At 47.0% G+C, this 12,445-nt stretch overlaps 1 protein-coding gene across 8 annotated transcripts in view; it reads left to right on the top strand.

Annotated features, from left to right (window-relative positions):
• Window positions 1–12,445, top strand: part of CACNA1B (calcium voltage-gated channel subunit alpha1 B) — a 237,984-nt gene that overhangs the window by 36,113 nt on the left and 189,426 nt on the right. For all 8 annotated transcript variants that reach the window (XR_012516448.1, XM_074394405.1, XM_039461495.2 and 5 more), the window contains exons 5-6: window positions 102–254; window positions 2,822–3,012. Coding sequence is in view for 7 of the 8 variants with exons in the window: in XM_074394405.1 (XP_074250506.1) it covers window positions 102–254; window positions 2,822–3,012 (344 nt within the window). In the remaining variant the exon portion in view is untranslated. The remainder of the gene's footprint in view (window positions 1–101; window positions 255–2,821; window positions 3,013–12,445) is intronic.

Here is a 12,445-nt window from a genome sequence, read left to right as displayed (position 1 = left end):
GCCCCAGCTAGGTTCCTGCTGTTCTGTCCATGCCCCCCACCCCCGACTCCCTGGCCTGCCCTGCCCACGTTGCTTCCTGACCTTCCCTGTTCTGGCCCCAGGTTTGCAGGTGGTGCTCAAGTCCATCATGAAGGCCATGGTTCCACTCCTGCAGATCGGGCTGCTTCTCTTCTTTGCCATCCTCATGTTTGCCATCATTGGCCTGGAGTTCTACATGGGCAAGTTCCACAAGGCCTGTTTTCCCAACAGCACAGGTGAGACCCTCCAGCCCAGGCGAGTGCCACAGAATTGTTCACCCAGCAGATGGGCACTGTTCTAGGTGCTAGAGGGGCCTTCTCGGTGCCAGACACGTGAGGAGGAGCTGCCTTTCCAGTGGGGGACATATATAATAACCTGATAACCACAAGTAAATAAACAAACACATAAATGTAATGATTATCGATGGCAGTAGCTTTTAGGAAGAAAACAAAAAGGTATTTGAAATACAATAATTTGAGGACTGCCTTACAGAGGGGCCTGGGAGGCCACTCTGCCAAGGTGACCGTCAAGCAGCATCAGAATACAGTGAGATGGGAGCTGTGTGGCCACCTGGGCAGAACTTCAGTGACCAGGAGTAGTAGGTGCAAAAGCCTACAGTGCGGAGCAGCGAGAACAAGAGGAGTCATGTGGGTTTCATGGCCCTGTCTTATTCTGAGAGACACGGGAAGACCGTGGAGCACTTTCAGTGAGGTGTGGCATCTTCTGATCATTCGGGCTACTCTTGGGAGGCAAAGGCAGAAACAGGGTTGAGTAGAAGATCTCAATCCAGCAGAGGTGATGGGCTGGGACCAGGGTGTTATGGCAGAGGTGGTTAAAATGAGTCAAATTCTGGGTGTATTTGTAGGGAAAGCCAACAGGATTTTCTGAGTCTGTAGGTAGGGGTAAGAGAAAGAGAAGAGTTAAGGATGATACTAAGGTTTGTTGCTTGAACTACAAACTTATTAAAGGAGGAAACTCAGCCAGCAGTGGCTCACACCTGTAGTCCCAGCACTTTTAGAAAAAGCTTTTTCTAAAATTTAGATCATTCGTGATTAAAAAAAAACTTTTATCAAACTGTAAATAAAAGAGAATTTTCTTAAATTCCCACACATTTCCTGCAAACATTGTACCTCACTATAAGCCTTGAGAGCATTCCCTTGAACGTTAAGAACAAAGCAAGGGGCGCCCAGTCGCTGCTAGTCCATGTAGCATTTGTAGTCATGGCCAGTGTCATGAGACAAGAAAAAGAAGAAAAAGTTAAAAAAAGAAAAAGAACTGGAAAGGAGGAGATACAACTGCCATTATTCCCAGTCTTCTTTACAGGCATTGATCAAGATATTTGGAGGGGGCCGGGCGCGGTGGCTCAAGCCTGTAATCCCAGCACTTTGGGAGGTCGAGGCGGGTGGATCACGAGATCAAGAGATCGAGACCATCCTGGTCAACATGGTGAAACCCCGTCTCTACTAAAAATACAAAAAATTAGCTGGGCATGGTGGCGCATGCCTGTAATCCCAGCTACTCAGGAGGCTGAGGCAGGAGAATTGCCTGAACCCAGGAGGTGGAGGTTGCGGTGAGCCGAGATCGCGCCATTGCACTCCAGCCTGGGTAACAAGAGTGAAACTCTGTCTCAAAAAAGAAAAAAGAAAAAAGAAAAAAAAAAGATATTTGGAGGGAGAGGAATAAACTTGGGTAGTCAGTTTTGCCTTCTAATCCTGGGAGCACACTTGCTTTCCATCTGAGCAACTCCTCGAAATTTCTCCTATGTTGATACTTATTTTCATGTGTTGTTATACATTTTTTTTTTTTTTGATATGGAGTCTCGCTCTGTTGCCTAGGCTGGAGTCCAGTGGCATGATCTTGACTCACTGCAACCTCCAACTCCTGGGTTCAAGCAGTTCTCCTGCCTCAGCCTCCCTTGTAACTGGGACTACAGGCACACTGCCACGCCAGCTAATTTCTTGTATTTTAGTAGAGATGGGGCTTCACTGTGTTGCCCAGGCTGGTCTCGAACTCCTGAGCTCAGGCAATCTGCCCACCTCGGCTTCCCAAAGTGCTGAGATTACAGGCGTGACTCACCATGCCTGGCCTTCATTTTAAAAAAATATTTTTTTCAGCCCTTCATTGAGATTTTTGAGGGTGATGGGGGTACACATGCTGCTTGCTATCTTGTTTCAGAGATCAGCAATGGTTTTTTGGTCTTTCTTTAACCCCTCTTTCTGTGGTCCCTGGCTGCCTGCTAGGTTTCAGGGCAGTAGAAAGGTGTCTGCCCTGTAGGGGCAGTGCAGTGAGACCTGGGCCACCCGCCTGGCACATGTTGAGTTGGTTCAGACCATCCTGGTTGACGGGCACTGGGTTGCACAGTGGCTGAGTCCAGCTTGGTACTGGCCAAGGGCCTCAAGTCAGATCTGCATGCCAGGAGGATCTTGCTGGCAGTTTGGCTGTGAGGGAGAGGAGCAATCCGAGTGGTAGTGTGCAAAGAATGGGAGGTTAGGAGTTTGTTGGTTTTGGTTTTAAGGTGAATGGGCTGTGAGCATGTTGAAGTGATGGTGGGCAGGTTCCAGTAGGGAGGGAGAGGCCGGGCATTAGTCTCTGAGCTGGTCGCTTGCTCCTGAGCTCGGTGGGTGGCAAGAGGTGCTGCCTGATGGAGGTTTGAGGAGGAATGGTGGGAAGCTGAGGGAGGGTTTCTGTTGGTGCCTGGTTCCTGGCCACCTGCTGTGAGTTCTCCAGAGCCTAGGAATCCTAGTGGGGATTGGAGAGCTTGGTATTTCTGAGCTCAGGGTCTGCTTCCTTCTCCTCCTTGCAGATGCAGAGCCTGTGGGTGACTTCCCCTGTGGCAAGGAGGCCCCAGCCCGGCTGTGCGAGGGTGACACCGAGTGCCGGGAGTACTGGCCGGGACCCAACTTCGGCATCACCAACTTCGACAACATCCTGTTTGCCATCTTGACGGTGTTTCAGTGCATCACCATGGAGGGCTGGACCGACATCCTCTACAACGTGAGTGGCATCTTGGCCCTGGGCCTCCTGAGCTGGTGCCCCTCGGGATCCCATTTAGGGGGCCCTGCTGACCTCAGAGCGTCTGCCCAGCCCTAGGCTCCTCCCTGCACCCCTCGGCTGAAATACAGGCTCCTTCTGGCAGACCGCCCACTCAAGGATCCACCACAGGCAGCCTCAGCTCAGACTCCCGACGTGGGGCCTCCTGGAGATGCCTCCCTCGTGAAAATGAAGCTGAAAGCTTAGTGGTGCAGTTCAGGGGAGAAATTCTAGAGGAGATGGTGCTCCTGCTGATAGCAAGGATGACAGCAGCACTGATCGCTAAGCCCACTGCCAGCCTGCTCTGGGTTAGACCCTGTGGGAAGTGTCTTATTCCTGTTAACTCCTCGCAAGAACCCACGGCACAGATTATGAGGCTGATTGTGGGGAAGCTGACTAACTTGCTTCAGGCTGAGGATCGTGGGCAGCTGTTGGCCATTATCTGTGCCAACCCCACTGAGGTCTCTGATGGAGTCGAGGGCCAGTAGGTCTGCTGGGCCTCCCATCCCCAGGCTGCCTGGCGAAGGTGGTGAACCGAGGAGCTGGGGTTCAGGCTGCACTGAGCTGAGGCCACTGAGACCTTCCTCTGTCACGTGTGGATTCTTAGGGTGGAGCCTGTGGCTTGAGTGTGTGTTTCCTTCATGCCGAGTCTGTCTGGTCCTGTTTCCTCTCTGGTCTCCTCGCTCTCTTCAGGACGCCGGCCTGTCCCCACCGTTTACTGGGTTTGGTGGCCATGACTGAAGTTGAGTATAAGGCTTGGGAGTCCCTGATGGCCCGGCTCTCTCGCATTGCCTCCGCTTGGGTCCCTTCTTTGTGGAGTCTCCCATCCCTACCCCACCACTCTTGAGCAGATCTGCCTCTTGATAGGAAGGCCCCTGCTGCTCTCTGTCCCCTCTGTGAGAGCCCTGTGAGAGCATGAGAACAATTAAATTAGTACTTCAGGGGCTGTGGGAGGTGGAGAAGGGTCAGGCGCCTGTGGGCCAGGAATCCGGGACAGTGCTAGGTTTTGAGTAACTAGAGGATGTGTTCCACTCAGCTGCTGTCAGGGCAGGGAGGGGACCAGAGTGCAAGCTGCTTTCACCCAGAGCTTGTCACTTGTGCCCTGGGGTGAGGCTTGGTCCACATGTACCTGGGAGCCAATGCCTCCCTCCCCAGCCTCCAGCAGCTGTGCCCATGAGTGCTGGTGGCATGATGGTGGACAGGTCCTGGGGAGAACCTGGGGCCCTCTGCCCTGTGCCTCATCAGTTTATGGGGATGGGGCTGGGCATTCGGAGGCTTCTGCTGAATGCTTATTGAGCTCATTTATCAGGCTCCTTGAACAGGCAGATGGCAGATGAGGAGTTAAGGAAAAGGCAGCCCAGGGTCCGTTTGAACCAGATTCCTCCTTGAGTGGGAGTCATGTCTGATGACAGGCTTGTGTGATTGAGGGAATGAGGAACAGGACAAAGGCGGTGATGAGGAGCTTGGCTGTTCTGTCCCTGTAGCCAATCAAGGAACAATTTCCACAAAGACAGACCCTAAAAATAGCTCTGAGCTGGCTGCATTCCTGCTGGCCCCACCCAAATAAAGGACTGTGTGATCAGGTCTCCACAGCCCTCAGTGTCCAGTGGGGCTTGGCCAGGGGCCGCACATGACTCAGATTCTTCTGCCTGGGTCTGTGCCTCTGGGGGGAGGGGATGAGTTGGAGCCCCATCCTGGGGCAGGTGGCACTGGCCAGGAGGGGCCACAGAGGTTTCAGCCGGTGCATGTTTCAATAGGACCCACTGAGTTCTGGCTCCACTTGCAGTGGTGAGCAGAGGCATTCATCACATAAGGGCCCAGACAGTGGTGAGTGCCATGAAGAAAACAGAGGAGGATGAGGAGCAGGCAGTGATGAACTGTGGGGTGCTGGGAGGGCAAGGCCTGGTAAGGTCTAGAAACCAGACTTCTGGAAGCTTGGCCGGGGCGGCAGGTTGCAGTCATGGCAGTGACATGCCTGGGGCTGGTGCCACATCAGACGCCGGAACAGGTAGCCAGGAACTGACCAGTCCGCTCCTCCACACTAAGGGCATACAGAGTCGGTCACTGGAGATTAGACAGGAGTTTTGAAGAGGATGCTTTGGAGAGAGAGCCTGCCCCTCACCTCCAACCCAGTGAGAGGGACTTTTATGGTCCCTTGGATATATGCTCCTTCAAGCAATGACATCTGGGTTCTTCATGGACAGAAGCCCATGGCCTACAATAGGGGGTGGAGGCAGGGAGATGGAGAGCTCACTCCATGTTGGGAGCAGGGGTGGAGGTGTGAGTGAGAGCGGGCAGCCAGGACCAGGGGGAGTGATGGGGTCTCAACAAGAGAACATCTGTTCAGAGTGGACTGCTGAAAAGCTGGTGGCAGTGGGTGGGGCAGGGTGGGGGCCCTCCAACTGGAGGAGAAATGGCTTTGTCTGTGCCTGGGAAAACAGGCAGAGTCAAATGGAGCTTTGGAAGAACACACGGAAGAGCCTGGAGGAAGACAAGTCAGCAGTAAATTCCTGTTAGCTCCAGAGAGGTGAGATCATCTCAGGATAGCACCTCACAAGGAATAACAGCCTGCCCCCTTCTCCCTCCCTGGTCTGACAGTGTTGGGGTCAGCAGCCTCCACTGCAATGCTGGGTATGGAGGAGCAGAGAGGGGCTGTGTCTTTCTCTTCCACTGAAAGCAGCCAGCTGCGGCAGGCCAGCCAGCGAGAGTGGGTGTTGTCAGGGTGAAACATGTCAGTTTGATTACCAGCTGAGACTGAGACTGGACACTTCCTTTTTCTTTTCTTTTCTTTTTTTTTGAGACAGAGTCTTGCTCTGTCGCCCAGGCTGGAGTGCTATGGCATGATCTTGGCTCACTACAACCTTTGCCTCCTGAGTTCAAGTGATTCTCCTGCCTCAGCCTCCTGAGTAGCTGGGACTACAGGCACGAACCAGCCCACCCGGCTAATTTTTATATTTTAGTATAGATGGAGTTTTGCAATGTTGATCAGGCTGGTCTTGAACTCCTAACCTCAAGTGATCTACCTGCCTCAGCCTTCCAAAGTGCTGGGATGAAAGGTGTGAACCTCCATGCCAGGCCTGAACACTTTCAACTTGAAACTATATTTTCCACTGGAAGTGGCTATATAACTTCACCTCACCCAGGAGCTGTCGGACAGTCATGGACGTGTCCAAATTGTCATCTAGAGGCATGGGAAGGATTTCTCCACTGACCACGTTTGGAGGCACAGTGGGAGGTAAATCATGTTGGTTTATGATTATGCACATGTGATTTACTTACGTTCATTGTACTAGTTTCATGAAGATCCAAGTTTGAAAGTGTTCATATCCGTAGGTGCGAAGGCTGCATTTCAATGCTAACACAAACAGGCCTTGCTCATAGACTGGGTGTGAGAGAAGGAGAAGTCTCAAAGATGATGTGACTTGAGGCACTGGGATAGGTGTTGCCATTTATTAAGAAAGGGAGAATTGGGAGCAAGGAGTTTACTTAGTTTTGTTTTAGCAGAAGGTGGTGGTGGAACTCCAGCATTCTGTTTTGGCTCTGCAAAACTTTAGATCACTATTTTCATGCAAGTGGAGATCTTGGGTGTGTAGGTGGGTGTTTGAGAGGGAATTCAGAGGGAACAGCAGGGCTGAGGATGAGCATTTGAAGTATTTTGACTCATGGATAGTATTTAAAACTATGGGAGAGGATGAGATCAACTGGGTAATAAGTGCAGATGGAGAAGAGAAGGCCTGAGGCTGAGCCCGGGGAGAATTCTGGCACTCAGAGGTCCAGTAGGAAAGCAGGAACCTGGAAAGAGACTGGGCTGGAGCTTTTAAGGGGATGGGAGCAGCACCACAATCACACAGCATCCTGGAAGCAGAGTAAAGTGTTCTGAGAAAATGATCAGCTGGGTCAGATGTTGCTGTGAGGTCAAGGAAGATGAGAAGCCCAGACCATTGTGTTTGATAAGATGAGGGTTGTTGTAAACTTGGTGAGGGCGGTCTCAGTGGTGGGACAAGGCCCTGGAACACTTGTGTTACAGGGAGGAGGAGGTGAGGAAGCCAGGGTGGCAATTGCAGATGGCTCTCGAGGGAGCAGCATAGTGGGAAGTCACTGCAGGGAGGTAGGGTTTAAGGGAACTGGCTTTTTAAAAATTAAACTTTTTATTTAATAAAATGATAGATTCACATACAGTAGTAAGAAATAATGCAGAAATAGCTCATATATCCTTTACCCTTTTCACGAGCTGGGTAACAAGAGCAAAACTCCATCTCAAAAAAAAAAAAGAGTATTACTTTTTTTCAAGTATTGGTATTTTATTGTCCAGTATGATTTCATTTGGACAATAAAATGGTCCAGTTTTACTTTTTTTTAGGTCTTACATTCAGGTCTTTGATTTTTTTTTTTTTTTTTTTTTGAGATAGAGTTTTGCTCTTGTTGTCCAGTGTGGAGGGCAATGGTGCAATCTCAGCTCATCACAACCTCCGCTTCCTGGGTTTAAGTGATTCTCCTGCCTCAGCCTCCCGAGTAGTTGAGAATACAGGCATGCACCACCACGCCCAGTTAATTTTTAATTTTTAGGAGAGACAGGGTTTCTCCACATTGCTCAGGCTAGTCTTGAGCTCCTGACTTCAAGTGATCCATCCACTTTGGCCTCCCAAAGTGCTGGGATTACAGGTGTGAGCCACTGCACCTGGCCTGGTCCTTTTTTAGTTAATTTTTGTATATGGTGTTTGGTAAGGATCCAGCTTTATTCTTTTGCATGTGGTTATCCAGTTTTTTCCAGCACCATTTGCTGAAAAGACTGTCCTTTTACCATAAAATAGTCTTGACGCTGTTGTCAAAAATCATTTGGCCATATATACAAGAGTTTTTTAGGGACTCTGTATTCTATCGCCTTGGTCTATGTGTCTCAATCTATGTGTCTCTTGCCTTATAGCACTGGCTAGAAATTTCAGCATTATGTTGAGTAAGAACAGTGAGAGTTGACATATCTGCCATGCTCCCAATCTCAGAGAAAAGCATTTGATCTATCACAATTAAGTATAATGTTAGCTGTAGGGTTGAGCTGTTGTTTTTTCTTTTGGGGTAGATGCTGTTTATCAAGTTGGGGGAGTTCCACTCTATTCTATTCTTTTCTGAGAGTTTTTGTTATGAATGGGTGTTGAATTTTGTCACATGTTTTTTCTGCACTGATATGATCATGTGATTTTTCTTCTTTAGTCTATTAATATAGTGAATTACATTGATTTTTGAATATTGGCCCAGCTTTGCATTCCTAGAATAAATCTCACATGGTCGTGGTATCTAATTCTCTTTATGTGTTACTGGATTGTGTATGTTAACATTTTTACTAAGGAGTCTTACATTATATTCATGAGGGATTTTGATCTGTAATTTTCTTTTTTTGTATTGCCTTTGTCTGGTTTTGGTATCAAGGTAACACAAACTTCATAAAATAAATCAGGAAATATTCCTCTTCTGTTTTCTGGAAGAGATTGTGTAGAAATGTGTTATGTCTTTTAAAAATGTTTGGTAGGATTCTACTGTGAAACTCTCTGGGCTTAGAAATTTCTTTTTGGAGATCTTTAACGCTTTTGTCAGGATGTAATCTGGGTACTATAAAATTCACCATTTTTAAGTATACAGTTCAGAGTTTTTTGTATGAAAAAGTTGTGCAACTATCATTGTTATTTGATTTTAAGTATTTTCATTAACCAAGAAAGAAGCCCTGTATTCATGAGCTGTCAGTCCCTATTTTCTTATTTCCCCCAGCCTCTGGCAAGCACTAACCTTTCTGTCTCTTTAGATTTGTCTATTCCAGACATTTCACATAAGTGGAGTGATACAATAGGTGGCCTTTTGTGTTTTTACATCCACGTTGAAGCAAGTATTGGTATTTTATTGTCCAGTATGATTTCATTGTGTATATTTAGCATGTTTTGTTTATATTTCACTAGTTGATGGACATTTAGGTTGTTTCCACTTTAAAAAATTATGACTAATGCTGCTATGAACATTCATGCATAAGTTTTTGCAAGGAATATATTTTCATTTCCCTCGTGTATGGACCTAGGAGTGGAATTACTGATCATAGAACTCCATGCTTTGAGGAACCACCAAACTGTTTTCTGTAGTGGCTGTACCATTTTATATTTATACCATCAGTGTACAAGGGTTCCAGTTTCTCTGCATCCTCACTAGTGTTTGTTGTCTGTCTTTAAATTTTAACCATCAGGCCAGGAGCAGGGGCTCATGCCTGTAATCCTAGCACTTTGGGAGGCTGAGGTGGGAGGATCACTTGAGCCCAAGAATTCGAGACCAGTCTGGGCATCATAGCAAGACCCTGTCTCTACCAAAAATAAAAAATAAAAAAAATTAGCCAGGCATGGTGGTGCGTGCCTGTAGCCCCAGCTACTCAGGTGACTGAGGTGGGAGGATTGCTTGAGCCCAGGAGTTTGAGGCTACAGTGATCTAGGATAGTGCCACTACACTCTAACCTGGGTAACAGAGGGAGATCCTGACTCTAAAAAAGTAATAATAAAAGCAAAAAAGAGGTAATTTTAACCATTCTAGTGGACAAGAAGGGGTATTTCCATTTGGTTTTGACTTGCATTTCTAAAGTGACTTATTTTTATTTCTGGACAAGGTCTCACTGTGTCACCCAGCCTTGGACTACAGTGGCATGATCATAGCTCACTGTAGCCTTAACTTACTGGGCTCCAATAAGCCTCTCAGCTCAGCTTGGGGAGTAGCCAGAACCACACATGCAAGCCACTAAGCCTGGCTGATTTTTAGATTTTTTTATAGAGACGAGATCTTCCTGTGCTGCCCAGGCTAGTCTCAAGTTCCTGGGCTCAAGCGAGCCTCCCTCCTCAGTCTCCGAAGTAGCAAGGACCACAGGTGCACACTACCATGCCTGGCTAAGTTTTTAAAAACTTGCTTTTTGTAGAGATGGGGTCTTGCTATGTTACCCAGTCTGGTCTTGAACTCCTGGCCTCAAGTGATCCTCCCACCTTGGCCTCTCAAAGCTCTGGGATTACAGGCATGAGCCACCGCACGTGGCCATTGTTGAGCATCTTTTATGAGCTTATTCATCACTTATCTATGTTCTTTGAAGAAATGTCAGCCAGGCACAGTGGCTCACATTTATTTAGACTTCCTTCTTTTGTAAGGTGTACGTGTACATCTATATGTTTTATTTCGGCACTGCTTTAGCTGTGTCCTGCAATTTGATGTATTGTGTCTTTACTTTCATTCAGTTCAATCTATTTTTAAATTCCCTTGAAGTTTCCCTTTTGACCTATGGATTATTATATAGAATTGCCTTGTTTACTCTGTTTTTGGAGAGTTACCTGATCTTGCTGTTACTAATTTCTAGTTTGACTCCATCGTGGTGGGAGAATACACCAAACTGAAAGAATTTTAATTATTTTAAATTTGTTGAAGTTTGTTAAATGGCTTAGAATATGGTCTATTTTGATACTTATTTTGTGGGCACTGGGAAAGAATGCATATCCTGCTGTTGTGCACTATGTGTACAAATGTTGGTGATTCTGTTGGTCAGTGGTGGTGTTAAGCTCTTTTATATCCTCAGTGGTTTTCTGTCTAGTTATTCTGTGAATTGTTGAGGGAGAGGTATGGAAGTCTCCAACTTCAATTGTAGATTTGTCTGTTTCTCTTTTCTGCTCTGTTGGTTTCTGCATCACTGACTTTGCAGCTCTGTTGTTGAGTATACACATATTTAGACTTGCTTTATTTTCTTGATGGATTGACCTTTTTGTCATCATATACATGTTTCCCTGTGTCTCTGGTAATTTTTGTTTCACTGTGAGGTCTACTTTATCTGATACGAATCTAGCTACTCCAGTTTAAAAAAATTAATCTTTATATAAATCTTTTTTTATATTTTACATTTTTTTTTTTTGAGACAGAGTCTCACTCTGTCACCCCGGGTGGAGTTTGGTGAGCGTAATGGTATGCAATCTCAGCTCATCGCAGCCTCACCTTCCTGCATTCAAGCAGTCCTCTACATTAGATGGTGTTATCTGGGGAGGGTCTTGGCTATGAGTTGTCCGGGTTCTTGACATTTTGAAAAAAGAATTACACAAAATGCACAAAGCAACAAAAGAATGAAGAAAGAAAAGCACAGATTTACTGAAACACAAGTATGCTCCACGGTATGGGAGCAGCAAGTCAATGGCTCAAGAGCCCTGGTTACAGTATTTTCTAGAGTTTAAATACCCTCTAGAGGTTTCCCATTGGTTACCTTGTTACACCTTGTGAAAGTTACACCCTGTGAAACTAGGCCTGTTACCAGTCTGATTGGTCATGAGAGGCGACCACCAATCAGTCACTTTCCATTTTTCATCTGTGATACAGTAGAAGGGGGGTGTTCCAAAGAGAGTAGCCTCTGATCCTTTTGTTACTTGGCTGTGGAGAGGTGGGGTTTTCCTTATGATTCAGTTCTAGGAAGTCAGCAGGAGTCAGCCTTAGGTTCCCTGCCTGCAGACCCTATTCTCCTGCCTCGTTTCCCCCGGGAGATGTGATCCCCATAAATCTTTATGGGAGGCCAAGGGAAACGATGGGCTTTCTTCTGTAAGTGCTTCATGCTGATTTGGAGCTCAGTTCCTACTTAGTAGTGATCATGGAATTCTCACCCTGCTTTGTCTAGTGGAGACAGGGTAGTTTGTGGATGGCCAAGGGTGGTGTTTTCACCTGGAGCTGGCTGGAAACCTTGTCTCATGATCATCTGAAGCTTGATGGTCTTTAGGCGAGAGGAAATGAATTTGATTAAGAGATTTTATGAACATGGTCCAAAAACCAAGACAAATACAATTATTAGTGATGTGCTGGCTAGAGGAAGGAGCCATGCACTGCAGCTCAGCCCCATGACTCAGACAGCTGTTGCTGTATCTTAGAGGCCCGGTCGGCTAATTTCCAGGCGGCATCCTTTACTAATCCTGATTAATTGACATAAAAACAGCATTCTCTGTCTAGAAAAAGATGTAAGCCACCTTTTTCAGCAGTTAGGAGATCCCGTCCCCTTCAATTCTGTAAAGTGGCTGCTGCCAAGGAGTCTGTCTGGTTTTGTATGGTGATGATGCTTTGGGCAATGTCTTCGGAGCTTTCCATAAAATCCTCGGACAAGTTGGTAATAGGACAGGGAGATTGCAGGCCTGCTAACTTCTGTTTCTACTCCTGCTGTTATTCCCAGCCCAACCAAAAGGGGTATGAGTTGGATGTCTCATTTGTGTCTGGTGGTTGCAGTTAAAAGGTATTATGAGGGATTGGTTGTTGGGAGCTACTTTAATTTCAGGGACTAAATAACAAGGTACAGGTTCCAGTCCAGTTGGCTGTTAAATCTAAGTAGGAACTGGTCCCGCACAGGAAAAAGGCTCCTTGTTTTTCA

Source organism: Saimiri boliviensis, chromosome 2 (genome assembly GCF_048565385.1).
Source record: "Saimiri boliviensis isolate mSaiBol1 chromosome 2, mSaiBol1.pri, whole genome shotgun sequence".
Lineage (NCBI taxonomy): Eukaryota > Metazoa > Chordata > Mammalia > Primates > Cebidae > Saimiri > Saimiri boliviensis.
Note: the sequence above shows the minus strand (reverse complement) of the source record. Positions and strands in the feature narration are given on the sequence as shown.